We start from the raw sequence: 26,755 nt of genomic DNA, 5'->3' as shown, positions 1-26,755 counted from the left end.
AAGTGGCCAGCCCCCCCATTAGCCCCCCCCCCAAAAAAAAGGCCAGCCCCCCCATTAGCCCCCCCCCCCAACTGAAATGAGCAAATTGAAAATTTAAAACACTCATTGAAATAATTTTATTAAGTGGAATTTTTAATTGCCAGGGCTAAAGATTTGTCAGCCATCAGTGCTAGCCCAATCATTAACCCCTCCCCTTCTGAAATGAGGATAATATATGTGTATTATCATATTACTATTAGCCCCCCCAAAATTTGCTCAGCCCCTACTTAGCCTCCCCAACTAAAAATTCCTGGCGCCGCCGCTGAAAAAACATCTCGTATATCTGGCTTATCACAAAAATCTGATCCACGCGACCCCTTCCTATCCTAAACCCACACTGTTCTTCACCAATTACTCCCTCTCCCTCTGTTTCTCTCCTAATCCTCTCAATCAAAACCCTCCCATAAATATCATTCCCAACTACATTAACAAACTTATACCTCTAAAACTACTACACTCACACTTGTCCCCTTTTCCCATGTAAAACAGAACTATACGGGTGCTCCTCCAGTTCTCTACCTTCTTTTAGACAGATATTAAACAACCTCACCAGCCAGTCCACCATCACTGTACCTCCCTTTTCTAGACACTGTATATGGCACCCATCCAACCCAGATCCCTTACCTGTTCTCATCATTTTAATATCTGCTTTCACCTCATCTTTCCTTATTTCTCCTCCATTTTCCTCATTCATCTCTGTCATTTTCTTAGGACTTTCCACTGCAACTACCTTTCCCTCCCTATCTTCCTTCACAATTAGCAACTCTTTAAAATACTTTGCCCATCTTCCTCTTAGTGCTGTCTCTTCCATTATCATCTCTCCACCTGCACCTTTTACCTTTTCTTCTCTATTTGATTTGCCTCTTCTTCCTCTCTTAATTTCCTTCCAAAACATTTTTTTATTACTTTCAAAATGTTCTGTCATACTCTTACACAATTTCACATCTGCTCTCCTCTTTGACTCCTTTATCTTAAGCTTTACTTCTGTCCAATTTTTTTTGTACCTCTCATGTGATTCATCCTATTTTGCAACCAATCTGTGAAAGCTCGTTTCTTCTTTTCTACAATCTTCTTTGTTTCATCATCCCATTACTCACTACCCTTCCTTCTATTTCCTCCCATTTTCCTTGTTCCACACACCATCTTTGCACACCTTGTGACTCCCTCCATGAAACATCCCCATTCCTCCTCCATTCCTAGTTCTACTCTATCCTTCACTCTCTCCCACTTTTTTCTGAGCTTCTTGTACTCCTTCTCCTTTTCTTTCTCATTTAAGAGTTTACTTTAAGCACCTCCCTACCTTTTGTTTTTTTCCTCTTTCTTCATCCATCCTCCACTCTCAACTTACCTTCAACCCAAAAATTATCTGATATTTCCCCACTCTCCCATTAGAACATGTACACTCAAAACTTTTCTACTCTTCTTCTGGTTACCATTATATAGTCCATTAAAATCCTATCTACCACTCTTCCATCCACCACCCTCTCCCATGTGTACTTACTTGACTTTCATCAATTCTCTTTCTAGACACATCTCCACCATCAACTCTCCACTACAATATTTCCTGACACTCCACACTTCCTAACCACTCCATCTATTGGTTTATTTCCTACCTTAGCATTGAACTCTCCCAATACCACTACATTGACATTTCTCCCTAAACCTATGCACTCATTTAAATCTATCCAAAAATCCTCCCTTTCCTCTACACTCTTCTCACTACCAGGCCCATGTGCACTTACAAAAACCCATATCTCCCTTCCCAATTTCACCTTCATCCACATTAACCTTGAGTAAACCTCCTTCCACTCCACTATACGCTTACCTATCTCTTCACTTACTAGTATAGCTATCCCTTCTCTCCCTCATCTTGTCATCATTCCTGATACTCTCCCAACTACACAAAGGATTACAAAGGCGGAGCATGCTGACAGGAGACCTTTTGGTTCATAACTAGGTCAGATGCAAAATATATATATATACATACATACATATACCAAGGCTTTTTCCCCCTTACAAGGGAGGTAGCCAAAAAGGAAAAGGTATAAAATCATTCCCACCCATTCCATCCCCGAACACACTCCACACCCCTCCACCCCCCCTCCCATCTTAGCACCTCCTGGATGATGGGTCATCCCTGCACCTTGTCCACTGCCGTGGGTCAGAAGCAGTGTCGCAAGACATAGCACATCCACAGCAAGGCTGCTTCATTAAATTGGCGACCCCCCCTCTCCGTCCCCCCCATGCATAAAAGGAGAAAGCTGGGAGAAATCCCTTCGGGCTGCATCAAATTTTGTACACACATACCACCTCACCCCCCATGCCCCCGCCCATTCCACCTCATGCATCACAACATCATCCATATACAACCATTCTCTATTCACCCCTGTCTTCTGTCCTCTCCCATCCTTCCTCAACAGACATTCCCCTGTTCCCCAAAGCCCCCTTCACCCCATCCATCCACCTCATCCTAGGACGTCCCTTCATGTTCACTCCCTCCACATCTGCCTTCCATACCTCTTTTACTAGTCTTTCTTCTCTCATTCTTTCCATGTGTCCAAACCATCCTAATACTCTTTCATCAACCCTATCTCCCAACTCCCTTTCCACCCCTGTTCTCCTCCTCACCTCCTCATTTCTCACTCTATCTAGCCTAGTAACCCCCATCATACTTCTCAGACACCTCATCACAAACACATTCAAACTCCTTCTCTCTTCCTCTCTTATGTTCCATGTTTCTGCCCCATACAGTTCTGTTGGCACAATCACTCCTTCATACATTCTCCTCATAGCATCCATTCCCAAATGTCTATTCCTCATTACACTTTTTAATCCACCAAGGTATTTACTCGCTTCTCTCAATCTACATTCTACCTCCACCATAGGTATAGTTGAATAATAAATAAACAGGTTAATGGTAAATAAAATAAATTGATAGATAACTAATAAAAAATTAAAATCAAGGAAATAGTAATAAACAGACAAATAATAACAAATAAACAAATAATATAAAATAAGTGGCAATCATCTTGCTTAGGTGTTTATCTAAACAAATCTTAAAACTTCAAACTGAACTATGTTGCTCTGCCTCTGAAGGAAGTTTATTCCATTCTTTAACTACATGGTTGGCAAAGTTGTTTCTACCCACTTCCAAATTAAATCAATCTCCTGACAGTTTGAGACCATTATTTCTTGTCAGATTCTCATTCAGTGTGAACATTTTTTCTCTTTTGATGTCAATTCCCTTTAGAATCTTAAAAACCTGTATCAAGTCACCTCTGAGTCTATGCTTTTTTAGGGAAAACAGGTTCATATGTTTTAGTAATTTTTTTTTTCATATTTGGAATCAGTTTTGTGGCTCACCATTGTACTTTTTCCAATCTGTCAATGTCTTTAATGAGATTCGGTGACCATACAGAAACAGCATATTCCTAGTGTGGACAAACTAACACTTCCAAACTCAAACTCACCTCTATCAACTTAGATTCACCCAGTGCCCACATGTCCGTCTTTCTTCTTATAGACATACTGCCTATCTCTTCTCATTTACTCTCATCTGTACCACATCCACGTACATTAATAGACCCAAACCTTAGAATTTTGGTTGGAAAACTCTTCCTAGACCCTCTTATGCCTTTGCTTTTTTTAAGAATGTCTCCTTTTTTTGGGGTTGCAGAGAGTAGGATGCCTTCTCCTATCCCCATCCCTTTTTTGTCACCTTATATAGCTCAAGTGGGAACACTCGGTGACAGTATTCTTTCTCCTCTACCACACAACAGGGTTCAGCAAAAAAGGAAATAAATATTCAAAGAAGTGGTACAGGACAATATTAAGGGTAGGGGGAAAGCATAACAGAGAGACAGTTGCAGTATACTAAAGTAGCATCATTTCCCTATGAAAAGAGATTTCCTCTATCACAGACAAAATTATGTTTGGCTTTGGTCTATAGGGGTACCCCATATAGACCCTAAAGTATGAGCTGCATGCTACTGAATTTTTTTTAACCCCACAGTAACATGCAGCCAATACACCAGACAGGGAATGCCTGATAATAATAGTAATTTCAAGATCAAGAACTAAAAAAGTGTTGCATGCATTATTTATTGCATTGAGCTTCTCCATTATATTCTGATATACAGTGCAATGCATTTATAAAACCCTAATTTTCTTTTACAAGGAGGAGGTGGAGGACAACCTCGACCAGGCTCTTATAGTGGCTCAGAATCAGAGGTGAATATAATGGATCATCTGCTGTCTGACATTCGTTCAGGTTTTACACAACGCAAGTATGCAGAGATGGCACTGAATAAAGTAAGTTTTTAAGTTTATGTAAGTTGTAAGAGAATAGTTGCAAGTTTCAGTTTCCCTGTGTCATATTTCAATTATTAATGAGAATGAAACCTCTTAAAACTATGTTGGAAATATATTCTTTCTTATCAGGGTAAGAAAGGCAAAAAGTATGATGCCTGGCAGAATGGTGGTATGACTTCAGAAGATGAGACCTCCAATTGTAACTCTCCAAGACTTACAAGGAGAAGAATGGGATCCTTTTCGGGACCTTCAGGACCACAGGGTGACCTCTCTGTGCCAAATGACAATTCCCCAGGTAGGTAGCATTTAGTATTCATGTAGTCCAGAGGCTAGTTGAGGCTCATATTTAATGAGGGGTAGTGTTTATTGTATCAATATGATAATCCAGGTGTATTTAACTCTATTGTATCCTGTTTTAGGGTATTGGTTGCATAGGTATATACAGTTGATACCTTAGGTTTTTAGGGATACCTATACCTATGAACCAGTCATGCAGCAATTTTTTATGTTTAGAGACAAATTTCTACTCACAGAGAAATACTGAGCCACTTTTTAACTTTCATTATTCCTTATTTTTGTTGCATTCTTTAATTTCTTCAGTACTGTAATGCTGGTGTGTATTATATTAAACAGTTGTTCGATTCTTAAATTCTATATTTGAATTTCTAAGTTACTCTCTCATATGTACTTTAAATTATTAAAGTTATAAATAACTTTGATGGACACAAGACTTTTGCACTACATACATACATACTTATACCAAGGCTTTTTCCCCCTTACAAGGGAGGTAGCCAAAAAGGGAAAGGCATAAAATCATTTCCACCCATTCCATCCCTGAACACACTCCACACCACTCCACCCTCCCTCTTATCTGAGCACCTCCTGGATGACGGGTCATCCCTGCACCTTGTCCACTGCCGTGGGTCAGAAGCAGTGTCGCAATACACAGCACATCCACAGCAAGGCTGCTTCATTAAATCGGTGACCCCTCCCTCTCCGTCCCCCCATTGCATAAAAGGAGAGGACGGGGAGAAATCCCTTCGGGCTGCTTCAAATTTTGCTCACACATACTACCTCACCCCCCATCCCCCCACCCATTCCACCTCATGCAATCACAACATCATCCATATACAACCATTCTCCATTCACCCCTGTCTTCTGTCCTCTCCCGTCCTTTCTCAACAGACATTCCCCTGTTCCCCAAAGCCCCCTTCACCCCATCCATCCACCTCATCCTAGGACGTCCCATCATGTTCACTCCCTCCACATCTGCCTTCCATACCTCTTTTACTAGTCTTTCTTCACTCATTCTTTCCATGTGTCCAAACCATCCTAATATTCTTTCATCAACCCTATCTCCCAGCTCCTTTTCCACCCCTGTTCTCCTCCTCACCTCCTCATTTCTCACTCTATCTAGCCTAGTAACCCCCATCATACTTTTCAGACACCTCATCTCAAACACATTCAAACTCCTTCTCTCTTCCTCTCTTATGTTCCATGTTTTTGCCCCATACAGTGCTGTTGGCACAATCACTCCTTCATACATTCTCCTCATAGCATCCGTTCCCAAATGTCTATTCCTCATTACACTTTTTAATCCACCAAGGCATTTACTTGCTTCTCTCAATCTACATTCTACCTCCACCTTCACTCCACCTTTTCCTGCCACATTTGCACCCAAGTATCTAAAACGATCCACTTCCTCCAGTTGCTCTCCCTTAATGCTCACTTTCAGTCTACTGCCACTTTCACCCCTTGTACATCTCATCACCTTACTTTTACCCACATTTATCTTTAGCTTTCTTCTATCACATACTCTCCCAAACTCTGCCACCAACTTCCTCAATCCCTCCTCCGATCCTGCCACAGGCGCAGTGTCGTCCACAAACAACAGCTGACTCACCTCCCACTTTTCTCCATTTTCTTTAACCATCTCCAATCCCTTGCCCACTACCCTTGCATTTACCTCTCGCACCACCCCATCCATGTATAAGTTGAACAGCCAGGGCGACATAACACATCCTTGACGAAGTCCCACCTTTACATCGAACCACTCACTGTCTCCATTTCCAATCCTGACACAAGCTCTACTACTCTCATAAAAACTCTTGACAGCTCCCAAAAGCTTTCCTCCTATCCCATATATCTGTATAAGCTCCCACAGTGCCTTTCTGTCTACCCTATCATAAGCCTTTTCCAGATCCATAAAAGCCAAAAAAACATCCTTCCCCTTTCCTATAGCTTTCTTACATATCTGTCTAACCACAAAGATCTGATCTACACAACCTCTACCTGTCCTAAATCCACACTGTTCCTCTCCAATTACTCCTTCTGTTCCTCTCCTAATCCTCTCAATCAAGATCCTCCCATAAGCCTTCCCAACTACACTTAACAAGCTAATCCCTCTGAAACTACTACATTCACACTTGTCCCCTTTTCCCTTGTAAAGAGGAACTATACAGGCACTCCTCCAGTCCTCTGGCACTCTACCTTCTCTCCAGCAAACATTAAATAACCTCACCAGCCAGTCCACCATCACTGTACCTCCCTTTTTCAGACATTCTGCATGGCATCCATCCAGACCAGGTGCCTTACCTGCTTTCATCATCTTAACAACTGCCTTCACCTCATCCTTCCTTATTTCTCCTCCATTCTCCTCACTCATCACTCTCATTTTCTTAGCATTTCCCACTGCAACTATCTTTCTCTCCCTATCCTCTTTCACATTTAGCAACTCCCTAAAATATTCTGCCCATCTTTCCCTTACTGCCTTCTCCTCCATTATCATCTCTCCATCTGCACCTTTTACCTTTTCTTCTCTACTTGATTCGCCTCCTCTTCCTCTCTTAATTTCTTTCCAAAACATCTTTTTATTACTTTCAAAATTTTCTGTCATACTCTTACCCCATTTCACATCTGCTCTCCTCTTTGCCTCCTTTACCTTTTGCTTTACTTCTCTTTTCTTTTCTTTGTACCTCGTCCTATTTTGTAACCAATCTGTGAAAGCTCGTTTCTTCTCTTCTACAACCTTCTTTGTTTCCTCATCCCACCATTCACTACCCTTTCTTCTATTTCCCCCTGTCCTTCTTGTTCCACACACCATCCTTGCACACTTTATGACTCCCTCCTTGAACCATCCCCATTCCTCCTCCAAACCTAGCTCTATCCTTTACTCCCTCCCACTCCTCATTCAGCTTCTTTCCGTACTCCTTCTCCTTTTCCTTTTCATTCAAAGAGTTCACTCTAAGAACCTCCCTACCTTCTGTCCCTTTCCTCTTTCTCCATCTATCCTCCACTCTCAACTTACCTTCCACCAAAAAATGATCTGATATTCCCCCACCCTCTCCCCTTAGCACATGTACATCCTTAACTCTTCCTATCATAATCCTATTTACCACTACATAATCCATTAGCGCTCTATCTACCACCCTTCCCTCCACCACCCTCTCCCATGTGTACTTATGCTTGACTTTTTTCCGAAACACTGTATTTGCTATCATCAACTCTCTTTCTAGACACATTTCCACCAATAACTCTCCACTACGATTTTTTCCTGGAACTCCACATTTCCCAACCACTCCATCGAATGGACCATTTCCTACCCTAGCATTAAGGTCTCCCAGTACTATTACATTGACATTTCTTCCTAAATCCTCTATGCACTCATCTAAATCTATCCAAAAGGCCTCCCTTTCCTCTACACTCTTCTCACTGCCAGGCCCATATGCACTTACAAAGACCCACATCTCCTTTCCCAGTTTCACCTTCATCCACATTATCCTTGAGGAAACCTCCTTCCACTCCACTACCCGTTTACCTATCTCTTCACATACTAGAATAGCCACCCCTTCCCTCCCTCGCCCTCTCTTCACTCCTGATAACCTCCCACTTACACTCACCCTTTCATTTCAAGTTAGTTTCACTCAAAACCAACACATCCATCTTTCTTCTCACAAACATACTACCTATCCCTTCCCTTTTACTCTCATCTGTACCACTTCCACACACATTAAAAGACCCAAACCTTAGGGTGCTGGTCTGAAAACTCCCAGACCCTCTTATGGCTTTACTTTTTCGTTTAGGAATGTCCCCTGTGGGGCTACAAGGAGAAGGATGCCTAGTCCCAATCCCCGTCCCTTTCTTCTTACCTCTTACGATCCAAGTGGAAATACTTGGTGGCAGTATTCTTTTCCCCCACCACTTTTGCACTAGAATTCTATATTCTTATAAATTCACTAATACTTGATGAAGATTTTAAGTAGCATGAACATAGAATTTATTGTACACTAAGTCTGAATTACCAGTCTTTTCGAAGGAAGGGGGGTTTTACCTCATGACCTACGTCTATTTGGAGCTATGATGGAATAAATTTCCGGATATCCTATATAACATACAAATATATATAGATATATGTAAAAAAAAAAAAAAAAAAAAAAATCAGATTACATTACCACTGGACATCACCACCTTCTTTTTTCATGCTCATGTAGTAGGAGGATAAAAATGCCACCAGCATATTCCCATGCTTGTTGTAAAAAGTGACTAATTGGGATGGAGTAAGGGGACAAGTCTCACCCTTACTATTTTTTTCTCCCACAAAAAATTGGGGGCTTAGACTTAGAGGGTGGTGGAGGGAAGGGTGGTAGATAGAGCGTTAATGGATTATGTAGTGGTAAATAGGATTATGATAGGTAGAGTTAAGGATGTACATGTGCTAAGGGGAGAGGGTGGGGGAATATCAGATCATTTTTTGGTGGAAGGTAAGTTGAGAGTGGAGGATAGATGGAGAAAGAGGAAAGGGACAAAAGGTAGGGAGGTTCTTAGAGTGAACTCTTTAAATTAAAAGGAAAAGGAGGAGTACAAAAAGAAGCTGAAGGAGGAGTGGGAGGGAGTGAAGGATAGAGTAGAGCTAGGTGTGGAGGAGGAATGGGGATGGTTCAAGGAGGGAGTCACAAAGTGTGCAAGAATAGTGTGTGGAACAAGAAGGACAGGAGGAAATAGAAGAATGGGTAGTGAATGGTGGGATGAGGAAACAAAGAAGGTTGTAGAAGAGAAGAAGCGAGCTTTCACAGTTTGGGTACAAAATAGGACGAGGGAGTCATATGAGAGATACAAATAAAAGAAAAGAGAAGTAAAGCAAAAGGTAAAGGAGGCAAAGAGGAGAGCAGATGTGAAATTGTGTAAAAGTATGACAGAAAATTTTGAAAGTAATAAAAAGATGTTTTGGAAAGAAATTAAGAGAGGAAGAGGAGGCGAATCAAGTAGAGAAGAAAAGGTAAAAGGTGCAGATGGAGAGATGATAATGGAAGAGAAGGCAGTAAGGGAAAGATGGACAGAATATTTTAGGGAGTTGCTAAATGTGAAGGAGGATAGGGAGGGAAAGATAGCTGCAGTGGGAAATGCGAAGAAAATGAGAGTGATGAGTGAGGAGAATGGAGGAGAAATAAGGAAGGATGAAGTGAAGACAGTTGTTAAGATGATGAAAGCAGGTAAGGCACCTGGTCTGGATGGATGCCATGCAGAATGTCTAAAAAAAGGAGGTACAGTGATGGTGGACTGGCTGGTGAGGCTATTTAATGTTTGCTGGAGAGAGGGTAGAGTGCCAGAGGACTGGAGGAGTGCCTGTATAGTTCCACTTTACAAGGGAAATGGGGACAAGTGTGAATGTAGTAGTTTCAGAGGGATTAGTTTGTTAAATGTAGTTGGGAAGGCTTATGGGAGGATCTTGATTGAGAGGATCAGTGTGGATTTAGGACTGGTAGAGGTTGTGTAGATCAGATCTTTGTGGTAAGACAGATATGTAAGAAAGCTATAGGAAAGGGTAAGGATGTTTTTTTGGCTTTTATGGATCTGGAAAAGGCTTACGATAGGGTAGACAGAAAGGCAATGTGGGAGGTTATGCAGATATACGGGATAGGAGGAAAGCTTTTGGGAGCTGTCAAGAGTTTTTATGAGAGTAGTAGAGCTTGTGTCAGGATTAGAAATGGAGAGAGTGAATGGTTTGAGGTAAAGGTGGAACTTCGTCAAGGATGCGTTATGTCGCCCTGGCTGTTCAACTTATACATGGATGGGGTAGTGCGAGAGGTAAATGCAAGGGTAGTGGGTCAGGGATTGGAGATGGTTAAAGAAAATGTAGAAAAGTGGTAGGTGAGCCAGCTGTTGTTTGCGGACAACACTGCGCTTGTGGCAGGATCAGAGGAGGGATTGAGGAAGTTGGTGACAGAGTTTGGGAGAGTGTGTGATAGAAGAAAACTAAAGATAAATGTGGGTAAAAGTAAGGTGATGAGATGTACAAGGGTGAAAGTGGCAGTAGACTGGAAGTGAGCATAAAGGGAGAGCGACTGGAGGAAGTGGATAGTTTTAGATACTTGGGTGCAAATGTGGCAGGAAAAGGTGGAGTGAAGGTGGAGGTAGAATGTAGATTGAGAGAAGCGAGTAAATGCCTTGGTGGATTGAAGAGTGTAATGAGGAATAGACATTTGGGAATGGATGCGAAGAGGAGACTATATGAAGGAGTGATTGTGCCAACAGCACTGTATGGGGCAGAAACATGGAACATAAGAGAGGAAGAGAGAAGGAGTTTGAATGTGTTTGAGATGAGATGTCTGAGAAGTATGATGTGGTTACTAGGCTAGATAGAGTGAGAAATGAGGAGGTGAGGAGGAGAATAGAGGAAAGGGAGTTGGGAGATAGGGTTGATGAAAGAGTATTAGGATGGTTTGGACTCATGGAAAGAATGAGAGAAGAAAGACTAGTAAAAGAGGTATGGAAGGCAGATGTGGAGGGAGTGAACATGAGGGGACGTCCTAGGATGAGGTGGATGGATGGGGTGAAGGGGGCTTTGGGGAAGAGGGGAATGTCTGTTGAGGAAGGATGGGAGAGTATAGAAGACAGGGGTGAATGGAGAATGGTTGTATATGGATGATGTTGTGATGCATGAGGTGGAATGGGCGGGGGGATGGGGAAGAGGTAGTATGTGTGAGCAAAATTTGATGCAGCCCAAAGGGATTTCTCCCCAGCTTCTCCTTTTATGCATTTGGGGGCAGAGAGGGGGGGGGGCGCTGATTTAATGAAGCAGCCTTGCTGTGGATGTGCTGTGTCTTGTGACACTACTTCTGACCCAGGGCAGTGGACAAGGTGCAGGGATGACCCGTCATCCAGGAGGTGCTAAGATAAGAGGGAGGGTGGAGGGGGTGTGGAGTGTATTTAGGGATGGAATGGGTGGGAATGATTTTATGCCTTTTCCTTTTTGGCTACCTCCCTTGTAAGGGGGAAAAAGCCTTGGTATATGTATGTAAGAAAAACTAACTCTGAACTAAGAACCAAACTTAAGAAAATGAAAAATTATATAAGAGAGGTGAAGCGTGAAAATGAAAACAAAATTAATAATACTGCGTATGGAAGGGGTTAAATTATCATATCGTCGTCGTCGTCGTCGTCATCGTAAAGTCGAACAATCGTAAGTCGCGGCCATCGTAAGTCGACGTTTACCTGTACTACCAATAGTGAAAACCAAAAAAAATGAGGTAAATAACAAAATACAAGAAAAGAGTGAAAATATAGAAATTGCTTTTAAAAAAAATAGTCCAACAACAAATGCAGGAAAATGCAAAAGACACAATTATCCAAGTAATTAATGAAAAGGCAAATTGGGTCAGAGATGCAGTGGCTAGGAAAAAATGTATTGTGGTATATGGACTAAAAGAAAAATATGGTCTGATGAGGTACATGAGAGAAAAAGAAAAACAAGAAACAGCAATAGCAATCCTAAAAGAAATTCAGGATGGAGACCAGATTGTAGAGAAAGACATCGATGATGTGTATAGAATTGGTCATTATTCTAAGGAAAGAAATTGACCTCTAAAGAAGACATATTTGAAAAAGTAAGTTGGTAAGGAGTGAACATTACAATAAGATATGGATAAAAAGAGAAATGAGTATTGAGGAATTAGAAAAAGAGAAGACACTAAAAGATGAAGCTAAGGAAAAAAAACGTGAAGAGAACGGAGACCAAAAGCAAGGAATTCTATTGGAGAGTAATTGATATGTGACTGAGAAAATGGTACATTAGAATGGGTGAACCAAAAACAGAAAAAAGATGGAGAAAGGAAAAAATTAGAAGTGGCCTATACTAACATCGACAGATTAATTTCAGGACCGAATGAACTTAATGATTACTTGTTAAAAGAAAAACCAGACATAATGGGAATTGTGGAGACTAAATTAAGGGGTGCAATACCACCCATCACTGTTGGACAAGGACTATACAATTACTGGATTAAAAACAGACGAGAAACAGGGAAGAGGAATCATGTTCTTGGCCAAGAAAAACTTGAATGTGACAAAAATTGCAGAGGGCAAAGGTAATGTAGAACTGGTCATGATAAAATTCGAAGACGAGGACATAAAAAGTAGAAAGTTTGTGGTGACTTATGTGCCCCCAAAAACAAATGCTTAGAAAGAGAACGAGCATATGAAAATGCTAGAAGATACAAGGCATTCATTAAATGAGATACTAATGGACGGAGGTAACCTGGTAATTATGGGGGACTTTAACTGCAGAGAAATTTGTTGGAAGGACATGACAGTGAAAGGTGGAGAAGAGTTGTGGGGTAATGTATTACTGGACATGACCATGGAATATACAATGACATAGTGGGTCAGCAAAAACACCAGATACAGAAATAATGAGGAGCCATTGAGACTAGATTTAATATTTACAACTAACCTGAAATTGTGGATAAAATTCAATACAAGACACCAATTGGAAAGAGTGACCATATACTTATTGAGACTGAACTAAAGGAAGAAATATACATGGAGAGAAATGAAAAGCATAGGAAAGGAAGATTGATATACAACAAAATGGACTTTGGAAAACTAAAGAAATTCCTTCAGAATGCAAATTGAGAAAATTTTACATTGAAGAGACAAAAGTGGAAGAGAAATGGGATATCTTGATGGATAATTATAATGAAGGAGTGAATAGGCATGTACCAAGACAGAAGCCAGAGAGAGTGTACATTAACCTCTTCATTCCGGGGCACATTGCACGTCTGGCAGCATTAGCTGTCCGACATGCGATGTTGCCTCATAATAATAACATTATAAAAAATAAAGTCAGTGCTCAATGATTCGTTGTCTTTCACCCGTGTATTTTGATAACCATAGAAAATATGATGAAGCCAGTTTAGAGAGAATGAAAGTTACGTAGGTACGACTACAATAAATATAATCAAGATGGCGACGTCGGCATCATCGAGTACCCACTTGCTCCTCATGCCGCCTACATAGGCGTCACCGTATGGAAGTGGTTAAATGCTGGTTCAACAGAAGATGCAGTGAGGCAAAAGATAGAAGAGACAGAGCTTGGAAAAGAAGGAGAAAAGATAAAAAACCTGGAAAATGGCAAAAATATATAAACTATAGAAATGAGTATGAAAAAGACATAGATAAATGCAAAGAGCAACCCAAATTATTCTACAGATATGTGAATGGTAAACTTAAAAATAAGCAGGAAATGGTGAAACTACACCAAGGAAATATAGAATACACAGAAGATCTAGAAATGGCTGAAGTCATGAATAATAACTTCAAGCCTGTTTTCACTAGAGAGAAGGCACAATATTGGGATGAAGGAAATGAAGTGCGATCTCCCCCATGAGTGAGATAATGATAACACACAAAAAGAAATAATGGAACATTTATCAAACCTTGATGTCAGGAAATCACATGGCCCAGATGGAATTGCAAATTGGATTCTAAAAGAATGCAAAGAAGAACTAATGGACAAAATACATAACATAATAAGTTGCTCACTTAAAGAAGAAAAAATACCAAAAGACTGGAAAAATGCTAACATTGTACCAATATATAAAGGAGGAAACAAGGAAGAACCAACTAACTATAGATGGGTCTCACAAACAAGCACTATATCCAAAATTTGTGAGAAAATTATCAAGAATAGATGGGTAAAACACCTGGAAGAAAATAATATAATAAACTCAAGACAATTTGGGTTCAGACAAGAAAGATCATGTACCACAAACTTAATATGTTTTTACTCAGGATTAATAGACATAGTGCTAGAAAAGGATGGATGGGCTGATTGTGCTTTCCTGGACTTACAAAAAGCTTTTGACAAGGTACCACACAAAAAAAAAAAAAAAAAAAAAAAAAAAAATGGAACATATAGGAGGGTTACAAGGGAACCTACTAAAATGGATGGAGGACTTCCTGATTGGTAGAAAGATGAGAGTAATACTCGGAGAAAAATATTCAGGTTGAAAGGAGATGATCAGTGGAGTTCCACAAGGATCTGTATTGGCTCCAATTGTGTTGGCACGGTGTATATATATATTTATTGTATTACTGTATTTATATTATGCTGTTATGTATTTATTTTATGTAATATAATGTGTTATGTTATTATGTAAGATATCGCAGATGCGATGTGTGCCGTTTTTGGCACAAAATGAGAGAGCGTGGCTTCAGTTTCCAAGCAGCCTTGAAAACAGTTGCACGCATTTTGTTTGCTATTTATGTGAATGACAGGGATGATGATGTGCAATGTTACATGAGCTTCTTTGCAGACAACGCTAAATTGTTAAGGAAAGTAAAAACTGAAACGGATTGCGAATCACTACAGGAAGACCTGAATAAGATATGGAACTGGAGTCAGAAATGGGAATTGGACTTCAATATTAAGAAGTATAGCTTAATGGAGTTTGGAAAAAGTAAAAATAGAATATCAGGACAATATAAAATTGGAACTAAGGAGGTAAAGAAAGTGGGATCTGAAAAAGATTTGGGAGTAATTATCTCAAATGACTTGTCCTATGATAAACAAATAAATAAAATTGTTGGGGAATTCTATAACTTTCTAAGATCAAAAGTGGCATTTATATATTTGGACAAAGAAATTATTTAAAAAAATACTAGTCACACTGATAAGGCCTAGACTAGAATATGCGGTGACATTGTGGTCACCCAGTACCAAAAAGAATATAAAGAAAATAGAAAGAATCCAGAGAGCAGCCACAAAAATGGCTCCTGCACTTTCAAACTTGTCATATGAGGAGAGACTGGCTAAATTGGAGTTACCGACTCTGGAGCAAAGAAGAGAGAGAGGTGACCTACTGACCATCTATAGAATCATGAAGGGCACAGAAATACTTGATAGAGAGGACTTGTTAAACTGGGATGAGAAACACAAGAGGACATGGAAAGAAACTCAAAAAATATAGTTACAGAAGAGATCTGAAGAAGAACAGTTTTCTACATAGAGTGGTGGACACTTGGAACAAACTGGACAAAAAAAAGTAGTGTGTACAAAAACCATTCTTGAGTTTAAGAACAAACTAGACACTGCAAGATACAAAGGCGGGACACCATGAGCGTAGCTCCCCTTCCAGTAAAATACAACTACGTAAATACAACTAGGTAAATACACCCATCTAACACAGGTGCCTTGCCTGCTCTTGTAATTTTAATAACTGCTTTCACCTCATCTTATTTCTCCTCTATTTTCCATCACTTTAATTTTCTTAGCACCTCCCACTGCAGCCACCATTCCCTCCCTGTCCTTCATATTTAGCAAATCCCTAAAGTACTCTTCCCATCTTCCTCTTACCACTGCCTCTTCCATTTCTCTACTTGATTTGCCTCATTTTCCTGTCTTAATTTCCTTCCAAAACATCTTGTTATTACTTTCAAAATTTTGTCATACTCATCCCCCACATTTGCTCTCCTTTTTACCTCCTTTATCTTATGTTTTACTTCTGTTCTATTTTCTTTGTACCTCTCATATGTTTCTCTTGTCCTATTTTGTAACCAGTCTGTGAATGTTAATTTCTTCTCTTGTAGAACCTTCTTTGCCCCATCATCCCACTACTCACTACCCTTCCTTCTATTCTCTCCATCCTCCTTGTTCCATACACCATCTTTGCACAACTTGTTACTCCCTCCTTGAAACACCCCCATTCCTTCTCCACTCCTACCTCTACTCCATCCTTCACCTCTTCCCACTCTTTTCTCAACTTCTTGTACTCCTCCTTATCCTTCTCATTTAAGTAGTTTACTCTAAGCACCTACCTACCTTCTGTCCTTTTCCTCTTTCTCCATCTATCCTCAACACTCAACTTCCCATCCACCAAAAAATTATCTGATTTCCCCCCACTCTCTCCCAATAAGAATATGTACGTCCAAAAATGTTCCTACTCTTCTCCTGGATACCACTATACTGTATAGTTCATAAAGCCCTATCAACCACCCTTCCTTCCTCCACCCTCTCCCATGTGTATTTATGCTTGACTTTTATTCCTAAACACTGTGTTAACTATCATCAGCTCTAAGTACATCTCCACTATCAACTCTCAACTACAATTTTTTCCTGGCACTCTACACTTCCCATCCACTCTGTCTATTGATTCATCTCCTATTCAAGCATTTAGATATCTCAGTACCACTACATTAACATTTATCCTTAAACCCTCTATGCACTCATTTTGATCAATCCAAAAAGCCTCCCTTTCCTCTACACTCTTCTCACTACCAGGCCCATGTCCACTTGCAAAGACCCACATCTCCCTTTCCAATTTCATCTTCATCCATCTTGAAGAAATCTCCTTTCACTCTACCTCACACTTACCTATTTCTTTAGGTACTTACCTGTATAGTCACCCCTTCCCTCCCTCATCCTCTCCTCACTCCTGACCCCCTCCCCTCTACACTCCCAAACTCAATCTCACCCCTCCCTTTCAACTTAGTTTCACTCAATGCCAACACATCCATCCTTCTTCTCACAAACATACTGACCCTATCTCTGTACCGCACCCACGCACATTAAAAAATCCTTAGGGTTTTAATTGGGAAATTCTTCACAGATATACGTCAGCATATATTTTACTTTGCGTTTAATATTTCCTCGCTTTGTATCTCTTTATTGTATCTTTTTATTTTATTAATATATATACAAGACTCAGACTGAATGAGAGGTAGCAAGTGCTGTATCAGTATGATAAAGCAGGACTTGAGTTGGAAAAACTTATTCTCTGCAGATGTAACGCCAAATGGTACCATCCGGAGGCGGCGGTCACGAGTTCCATCAGAAGAAGGTGACCACAAGTTGATGGATTTTCTGCAAACAGCAGGGCATGATGGATCAAGAGAACGTAAATCTTGGACAGGCTTAGGTATGAAAACTGTATATATTCCTTGGCTTCATTTATTTTTGCTTTCCCTAGTGATGGGTTATCAAAACACAGGATACATTGATTCATGTATACAATCATGCAATATCCCTGTATTGCTGTATATTTGGTCAGTTTATTTTTTATAGTCAGGTAGGCTAAGCAGACAGTCATTTCTATATTTTTAAGATGATCACTACCAATATTTTTCCTATAAGTTTGCTATATGATTGATTGCAATATGATTGATTGCAATATGATTGGGTTTTTAGATATCAAACATAATCTTATAGCAAGGGAGGCTTGTGGTATTCTTGGATGAATGAATAAAATTGTAGTAAAGCCATGATTTTATACAGATGTTTTGAAAAACATTTTCTTGAGAATGCACATATAGATGAATAGTGTGTATGTGTGTGTATATACCTAGTTGTTGTTGTCGTTCCCTAGACTGTCTGTCCGAGCAGTCCCTTCTCCCCAAGGAATACCACAGCCGAAATTGGGTTTTCCCACAAATCCTTTATAGAGTGTATGTTGTGTTGTTTGCGTGCATGATTGTGTATAATGCAGTCTTCCATTATGTGTTGTATGGTATGGGGTGAAGTGTTACATCCTGGGCAGCTGTTCACAATGCAGTCATCCAGCCTCTTCTGGTAGCTTAGAAGTGCTGGGTGGTGGCCGCACTGCAGTCTGGCCAGGTGGACTCTGTTCTTTCGTGGGAGAGAGGATTCAGAAGGGTGGATATCAGGGGGTCTGGCATGCAGCAGTGTGTTGTCTTTCAGTGTGTTAATGGAGCGGTGAGTGATATGATTATGAATATGTTTCCGGAGGCTGGTATTTGGTGGTTGTGGAGGAAGAGAAGAGAGTATCTGTGTGTGATAGAGGTCTTTGGGTGTTGTTTTAATGTTTCTTGGTGTGTGTGGGTGTTCTGCTCTGTAGTGTAGCAGGTTTGATGTGTTTGTGGTGGCTGCAGCAAGTGTTTGTGTGCCTCTCATGTCGAGGTGGTCCTTGACTTTGAGGACTTTTGTTTCATGGTGTAAATGGTCTGTAGGTGTTGTATTTGTGCAGCCTGTAATTGTGTGCCTCTCATGTCGAGGTGGTCCTTGACTTTGAGGACTTTTGTTTCATGGTGTAAATGGTCTGTAGGTGTTGTATTTGTGCAGCCTGTAATTGTTTTTAGGGCTTTGTTTTGTATGATTTGAAGGGTGTTGTGGTGTGTCTCACTGAGATTAGGAGCCCATGCAGGACTCGCATAATTCATCACTGAGCGTATGCATTGTTTGTATATTGTTGTATTAGTTTCTTTGTTTTGTCCAAATGTTGTTCCTGTGCGTTAAGTCTAGGTGTGCATTTGTTTTTTATGTTTGTGATGTGTTGTTTGAAAGACATGGATGTATCGTATGTTACACCAAGAATTTTCGGTGTGTTTGTGTGTGGTATTAGAGTGTTGTTGATGAGATGAGGTATGTATTTGTGTTCTTTTGTCCAGTTGGTGAGAAGTGTTGCTGTAGATTTGGTTGGAGCTATTTTGAGTCTGTTTGTGATGAACCATGTGTTGAGTGTATCAAGGTATGGCTGGATTATTTCTGCAGCTTTGTCTGTGTTACGATGTGTGCATGTGATTGTTATGTCGTCTGCGTAGGAAGAGATTTGTATTTCTGAGGTGTCTGGTGTGGGTATGTCATGCATGTATAGATTAAAGAGTGTGGGGGATAGAACAGAGCCCTGTGGTACTCCATTCTTAATGTTTCTGATGTGCGATAATTGGCACATAAGCATTCCTACCTGCCAGATAATTGGCCAGCCATCTTTTGGTGTTATTGTGCATGTCTGTGTTATATATTTTATTTGTTAGGTTGTGGCGGGGGATAGCATCAAAAGCTTTACTAATGTCTAATGTTATAAGAAGTGTTCTGTGGTGGGGCCTGTCTGAATTGATGCCATCTAAAATTCTTTGTGTGAGGTTTATCAGAAGAATGTTTGTGGAGTGTAGTGGCCTAAAACTGTGTTGTGAGTCAGCAAGGGGAATATATGGTGTGACAAGTTTAAGTATTAGGCGTTCAATGACTTTAGAGGGGGTGCAGAGAAGTGTGATTGGGCGGTGCGATGTTGGGATTGTTGGGTCTTTGTTCGGTTTTGGAATAGTGATTATTTTACCATGCTTCCAGATGTCGGGTATAGTGTTGTGTGAATAGCTGTAGTTTGCAATGTTTGTGAGTGTGTGTATACCTTGTGGTCCAATGTGTTTTAGGTGGATGTTACTTATGTTATCAGGGCCACAGGCGGATGAGTGCTTGAGATTATGTATTATGTGTTTTGTCTGACTGTCTATGAAGGGTGTATAGTCTGAGTCTGTGGGAAAGTCTTTCTTACGTCAAATAGTGCGTTGGTCATCAGGGTGAGAAGTGAGATGGCTTGTCTGTGCAAAATGATTTATGAGTGTGTTTGCTTGTTGTCTGTTTGAGGGTAGATTGTCTGTTGTTGTGATTATTGCTGCATGAGAGCATGTTGTGTTACTGTTGGATAGTGTAATGCTGTTGAGTGTTATGTACAATTTGCTGGTGTTTGTTTTGTGATCAAGTGTATTGATAAAGTTTTGCCAGTTTTGTGTTTTTTGTTCGTGTATTTTATTGGCAATCACAGTGTTTAGTGTTTGTATTTGGTCTGCTATGTTTTGAGGGATAGGTGTGGGGGTATTGTGTTTAAGTGTGTCTCGTTGTCTGATGAGGCCTTGGATTTCTGGTGTGAAGTTGGGGTTGTGTGATTATCTGTTGCCTCTTGGGATGTATCTCTTGTCTGCGTTTTGTATGATTGTATTAAAAGTGTGCACAGCATTGTTTATGTTTGTGATTGGTGTACTGTTAAGTGTTTCAAAATGTTGTTCTGTCTCTTCAGTAAAAGCTTCCCAGTTAGCTCTCTTGTAATTGGTGTATGTGTGTCTGTGGCCAACTGGGGTGCATCTTGTTTTGGTGGTGATGATGATTGGAAGGTGGTCAGAACCAAGGGTTCCGACCACTCTCCATGATGTTGTTGGGGTTAGGCAGGGGGAGCAGAAGGTGATATCAGGAGAGGAGGGAGTGTAGAGGGCTTGGTGTGGGATATGTGTATGATTATGTGTGTTGTTCATGATAGTCAATGAGTCAAACTGAGTCTGTATATCAAGCCCTCTGTCTGTGTCAGGGTTGTCGACATACCAGGCAGACGACTTGGCGTTGAAGTCACCACCCATGATCAGGTTGGGGATTGAAGCTAGTTGGCTAAATTGAGGCCTGAAGGTGTTTGGAAAAAATGGGGGATGATTGGGGGCAATGTACATGTTAACTATTGTCAGTGTTGATTTGTTGCCAGCACGGATTCGAATGGATTGGATTTCTGTAGTGTTATCTGTGGTAGGGAGGAGAATTTTGGTTGTGGTACTTGTGTCCACAAAACAGATGGAGTGGTGGATCAGGGTGATGAGTCCACCGCCATTGCCGTCGGTCCGGTCTTGTCTGATGGTGGTGTAATTATGAAATGATGGTGTTTTGTGTGAGTGTCTTAGTTTTGTTTCTTGTATAATTGCAATGTGTATGTTGTGTTGTTTAAGAAAGTGTTCGAGTTCATGTTTTTTCGTGTTAATACCGTCAATGTTGTGTTGTAATATGTTGATGTTGTGTGTTCTGTATGTGTTGTATGTTGCCATTTGGGGTTGAGGTTGGGGTGTTAATGGGGAAGGTATAGGATCTGGGTTAGAGGAGGGGAAAGGAGAGATTGGGGACAAAGGAAGGGGAGTACTGATTGGGGATAAGGGCAAAGGGAAATTGGGAGTGGGTAAGGGTGCTGGCTGTGGTTGGGGAGGTGGGAGTGGGGTTACTGGAGGGCAGGTAGAACATGTCCAAGTGTTTGTGTATTGGTTTGTGTCAGCAAGTGTTGTACAAGTGAGGTGGGCCCAGTTTTTGCACATATTGCACTGAACTGAGCCCTTTGTCTGTCTGTGCTCGAAGTAATGGGTTTAGAGCATGTTGGGCATGTGTATTTTGTGGTGGGCCCAGGATTGCTCTCTACATCTCTGGCTAAAAGTAGAAGAAGAGGGGTGATCGCCGGAAAATCACCCCCCCTCGGTGCAGAAAAAACGTAATATTGCATGTTGAGAAAAAGGATTGTGGTACTCCTCAAGGCAGATGTAGCTCCTCTTGGGGATCGGTGCCACCTGCGTAGAGCCGGTGGCCAGGGCTGGTTGCTGCCATTTGGCCCCCAACTCTTGGGGTTGGGGGGTGGTCCCACAACGTAGACGCTGCGGCTCCAGGACCTATATACCCAGTTACAGTATACTGGATGGGGTTGGAGCTGTACTTATGGGTTTCCATCTATTTGCCTCCATTTATAAAACTCTTTTTATATGACCTTCTGGTTGATGGATTAGATCTATTAATATGAGTTCAATGTCCCACTTGGCTGTTGTTGTTGTTTTTTTGTTTTTTTTAATCTGCTTAAGTAGTAACATATGAAAGCTTATGTACTAATTGCTCCTGAATTAAAACTCAGGGGGTGAAGGATATGGTTCTCTGGATCGTGCCTTCACCCGTCGAGTTAGAGGTGGTGGCAGGAACAGGCCAAGTTTACTAGCCTCATCTTCTGCTGCTGAGTCTGATAGGGAACGGCCTGCATCCCCTTCCCCAGCTCATGTCTCCGCTTCTAAGTCATCAGCCACTATGGAAAATAAGCCTGAACCTCCTGATCAGAATAGACCAAGGTGAGATGAGTATTGATAATCAAGGTAAATTTTGCATAAAATTATTAGCTATTTGTTGTCTGAATGTTCATAAAAATATACTTTATTTATTTAGTTAGTTTTTATTTTATTATTATTATTTTTTTTTTTTTTTTAGTGGAAACTGGAGGCAGAAAATTGAATCATGGTTTAAAGAAAATGAAAAGGAGGAACGTCGATCAGAAGAGCTCAAACGCCGCCTTCAGCAACACCGCAAATCTCTTGATCTTGACACCATTAATCTGGGTAACCTTTTCATCAACTTTACCATTGTGTATAGACTTTTTCTGCATCTTTATATGCTATGCTTCTGCAATTAATTATGTTACATTCTTTAAACTATTGTAGACTAACTGAAAGGAAAATAAGATTTTCACCCCAACCTTATAGATGAGAAAATAGAGTAGATGTGTCTTGAAAATCATTATTTTTGTGCATGCATTGTCCAAAGCCATATATTTTTTTGTTTTATTCTCTCAAAGAAATATGAAATAGATCATCAGATCCAGTGTATCTCAAATGATAATTATCAAATGTATTACTGTGATATGAAATTTGCATGATGTCACTTACATATAATCTTTTAGTTGTTCCAAGATACAGTGGTCATTACCATGATAATGATATTTTTCTTAGTACAGTATCTTATTGCTCTCTCCCGTATCTATGTCATCAAGCATTTGTAAAACAAAATGGATAGTGCACATAACTTGCTTACCAGTTATTTGTTCCTTGGTTGTCTGTCCCCTCTTGACTCGGCTTTCCCCTATTTTCTTGAAGTTATGTTATTATAGTAAGCTTTTATAATTCTGTCCATGTGATCATTCAGATATTTTTAGCAGACTTCTTATAGAAATATTGTCTTTATAGTGCCTGTAATAATCTTTATAATTATTTTCATATGCTCCTTATGTATGGGGCATATAACTTATCATTATTGTTAACCCATTCAACTCCGATGACAAGATGTCTTGTCATTTGGTCAAATAAAACAAAAAATCATAAAACACCAAAATGTTTGATCAAACACCAGAAAAATATGACGTCAGTCCTCGCTTCGCTCGCAGCGAAGCAAGGACTGACGTCATATTTTTCTGGTGTTTGATCAAACATTTTGGTGTTTTATGATTTTTTGTTTTATTTGACCAAATGACAAGACATCTTGTCATCGGAGTTGAATGGGTTAAAAACCTGTACAAGAATACTCTGTCATTATCCCTTTGTTTTCCAAATATTTTTTGTGTCCCACTGTGTGATACATAAATATTATTAAGACTTAAACCTTTATCATATACTTCATTCTAATATTAGCAAAAGTTGTGCAGTTCCCCAACCATCATTTTATGGGACATAAATAAATTTCCTTTCTATGTTGGATTTATCCAATATTCTTGACTTGCCTCTTGCACCGCTGAGGTTTTTCTTTTTATTGACTGATGTTTCTTAAACATCTCTGTCTTGATATTTAATGCTGTTTTTCTCTTTTTCCACGTGACAACTTCTTCCCGCTTGTGGATGTGTCCCATAACGTAGCTGCACTGGAAGGTAAAGACAAGTGACCCCCAAATGACTTCCCTGGTCACCAAATGACTTAATCTTTGTTTGACATTTGACCACAGCTTTGCTTTATATGCTGCTCAGCAGACTGTATTGTTGTGCATGTACAGCTGTGTAGATGCATTACACATTCCAGATGACATGTTCAGAGCACCAACATTTCTCTTAATGATGTAGCTAATAATATGTGTACATTGTAAAAAGTTATGTGAACCTTTGATAATATTTGTAAATCTTTAATACTGAATATGGATAGGCAGTATGTTATATATGTAATATTGTATATAAGAGGTAACCAGGAGCATAAAGATTGTATATCATCTAAAGAAAAGATCTTATGCCAGCTTCATTCTTTTTGATACACTATCTTCTTCATGATAAATTGGAATCTTAGATACAGATTACTGTAATTGTAAACTAGGGTGGTATATATATATATATATATATATATATATATATATATATATATATATATATATATATATATATATATATATATATATATATATATATATATATACAGTATATGAGTGGATGGGTGGTGAGATAAACACAGGGAACCGTTAGGGATTTAATCTGACGTTTCATTCTTACCAGGACTTCTTCAGAGTACATACACCTTCAAACATTTCACACCCTAAATACCCACCGAAGCTTTCTGTGTTCCACCATGATCGACCTGACCTCTCGTCCTCCTCCACTCTGCTTCGCGAAGTACCATACGGCTCGTCGTTTTTATTAATTTAATAAACCCATCGCGATACTCCATGAGGCAGAGCGGTGGAAGTCGAGAGGTCAGGTCGATCATGGCAGAACACGGATAGCTTCAGCGGGTATTTAGGGTGTGAATTGTTTGAAGGTGTATGTACTCTGAAGAAGTCCTGGTAAGGACGAAACGTCAGAATAAATCCCTAACGGTTCCCTATGTTTATCTTACCACCCATTCACTCATCTGTCTTACATACTTTAATGCATACATATATATATATATATATATATACATATTTACCTAGTTGTATCTTACGGGAAGGGGAGCTATGCTAGTGGTGTCCCGTCTCTGTATCTCACCATGTCTAATTTGTCCTTAAATGTGTATATTGTTTTTGCACACACTATTGTTTCATCAAGTGTGTTCCATACATCCACCACTCTGTGGGGGAAAGCTGTTCTTTTTCAGATCTCTTCTATAACTGTCCTTTTTGAGCTTCCTTCCATGTCATCTTGTGTTACTCTTATCCCAATTTATGAAGTCTTCTCTATCCAGGAGTTCTATACCTTTCATAATTCTGTAGATGGTCAATAAGTCACCTCTTTCTCTTCTTTGCTCCAGAATCAGCAATTCTAGTTTTGACAATCTGTCTTCATATGACAGTTTTTATAGTGTTGGGGCCATCTTCATAGTTGCTCTCTGGATTCTCTCAATTTCCCTTATATTCTTTTTAGTACTGGGTGACTGTAGTGTTGCTGCATACTCCAATTTTGGCTCTTGTATGAAGATATGATAAAGTTTTGCATCATCTCCAAAGAAGCTCCTGTAACATTCCACACCTTCATCCATGTCATTCACATAAATAGCAAACATTATTGGAGCCAATAATGATCCTTGTGGAACTCCACTAATCACCTCTTCCCAAGTAGAACTTTTCTCTCAGAGCACTATCCTCATTTTTCTTCCATGCAAAACGTCCTCCATCCATATCAGTATACCTTGTATTCCTCCTATGGTTTCCAGTTTTCTTAATAGTTTTTTGTGAGGGACTTTGTCAAAAGCTTTTTGTATATCTAGGAAGGCACAATCAGCCTATCCATCCCTTTCCTGTATCATATCCAGTAGTCTTGAGTAAAAACAGATCAAATTTGTGGTACATGATCTTCCCAGTCTAAAACTGAATTGTCTCGGATTTAGTATATTGATCTCCTCAAGATGTTTTATCCATCTATCTTATTCCAAACTCTCACACAAACTCTACTACCCATGTCAAACAATTTTGACCACCCTCAACAGACTTCCCCCTGTCCCCTCTGCCCCATATATCTGCAACATATTCCATAATGCCTCTCTGTCAACCCCATCATATGCCTTCTCCAAATCCACAATAGCCTAAAAGCTATCCTTGCCCTTTGTCAAAAACTTTCACTGCAAAAAACTTTTACTGCAAAAAATTACTTTACGCAACTTCTGCCTCTCCTAGATATATACTGCTCTTCCTCAATTACCATATATTTCCATGTATAAGACAACCCTAAAATCCAAAAATTCACCCCTTAACCTCTTCAGTACGGGCCAAAATCTCGCGGGCAGCATTAGCTGCCAGACGTACGATGTGTCGTAATAATACTCGCATCATAAAATATAGTCACCGCTTATATCGATTGTTCTCTCTTTCACCCGTGAATTTTGATAACCATAGAAAATGTGATGAAGACAGTTTAGAGAGTATGTCATTACGCAGGGGCAACTACAATAAATATAATCAAAATGCCAATATGTTAGCCTCGTGTATCCATTTGCTCCTCATGCCGCCTACGTAGGCGGCACCGTATGGAAGGGGTTAAAATGGGGGGTCGTCGTATACTACCATTATAAAAATCAGACCTTGAATTCTACATGAGATGACTTGGTAGGCTAGCCTGCCGATAACCACCGATACACAGGAAATGATTCACATTATGATAAGAACTGGTAATAAAGGTAATTAAACCATATTTACCTTATATATTATTGGCATATCTTTATAGTAAATGGCAATTGTTAATAAATTCGAGAAATAATTCTATATTTATGAAATTACGGTACTTTTAACTACTCTATGTAAACACATTTAACACAGCTGAAAAAATGTAAACATCGAGCACTGGTTGTGTTCATAGCAACCTTTTTCTTTCGCTAACTTTTCTGTAATTTTTA

General features: G+C 39.9%; 1 protein-coding gene across 2 annotated transcripts in view; it reads left to right on the top strand.

Moving 5' to 3' along the window:
• Nucleotides 1-26,755, top strand: part of LOC143038108 (uncharacterized) — a 562,954-nt gene that overhangs the window by 524,516 nt on the left and 11,683 nt on the right. The window contains exons 19-23 of one of the 2 annotated variants that reach the window (XM_076207096.1): nt 4,220-4,350; nt 4,480-4,645; nt 17,409-17,543; nt 22,065-22,272; nt 22,409-22,536. In XM_076207096.1, coding sequence (XP_076063211.1) covers nt 4,220-4,350; nt 4,480-4,645; nt 17,409-17,543; nt 22,065-22,272; nt 22,409-22,536 — 768 coding nt within the window. Of the gene's footprint in view, nt 1-4,216; nt 4,351-4,479; nt 4,646-17,408; nt 17,544-22,064; nt 22,273-22,408; nt 22,537-26,755 lie in introns of both variants that reach the window. The other variant, XM_076207095.1, reaches the window with a different exon arrangement.

This window comes from Oratosquilla oratoria, chromosome 23 (genome assembly GCF_046742065.1).
Source record: "Oratosquilla oratoria isolate Oo_2021 chromosome 23, ASM4674206v1, whole genome shotgun sequence".
NCBI classification, from domain to species: domain Eukaryota; kingdom Metazoa; phylum Arthropoda; class Malacostraca; order Stomatopoda; family Squillidae; genus Oratosquilla; species Oratosquilla oratoria.
The sequence above is the reverse complement of the archived record's forward strand: the minus strand, read 5'-3'. Positions and strand labels throughout refer to the sequence as shown.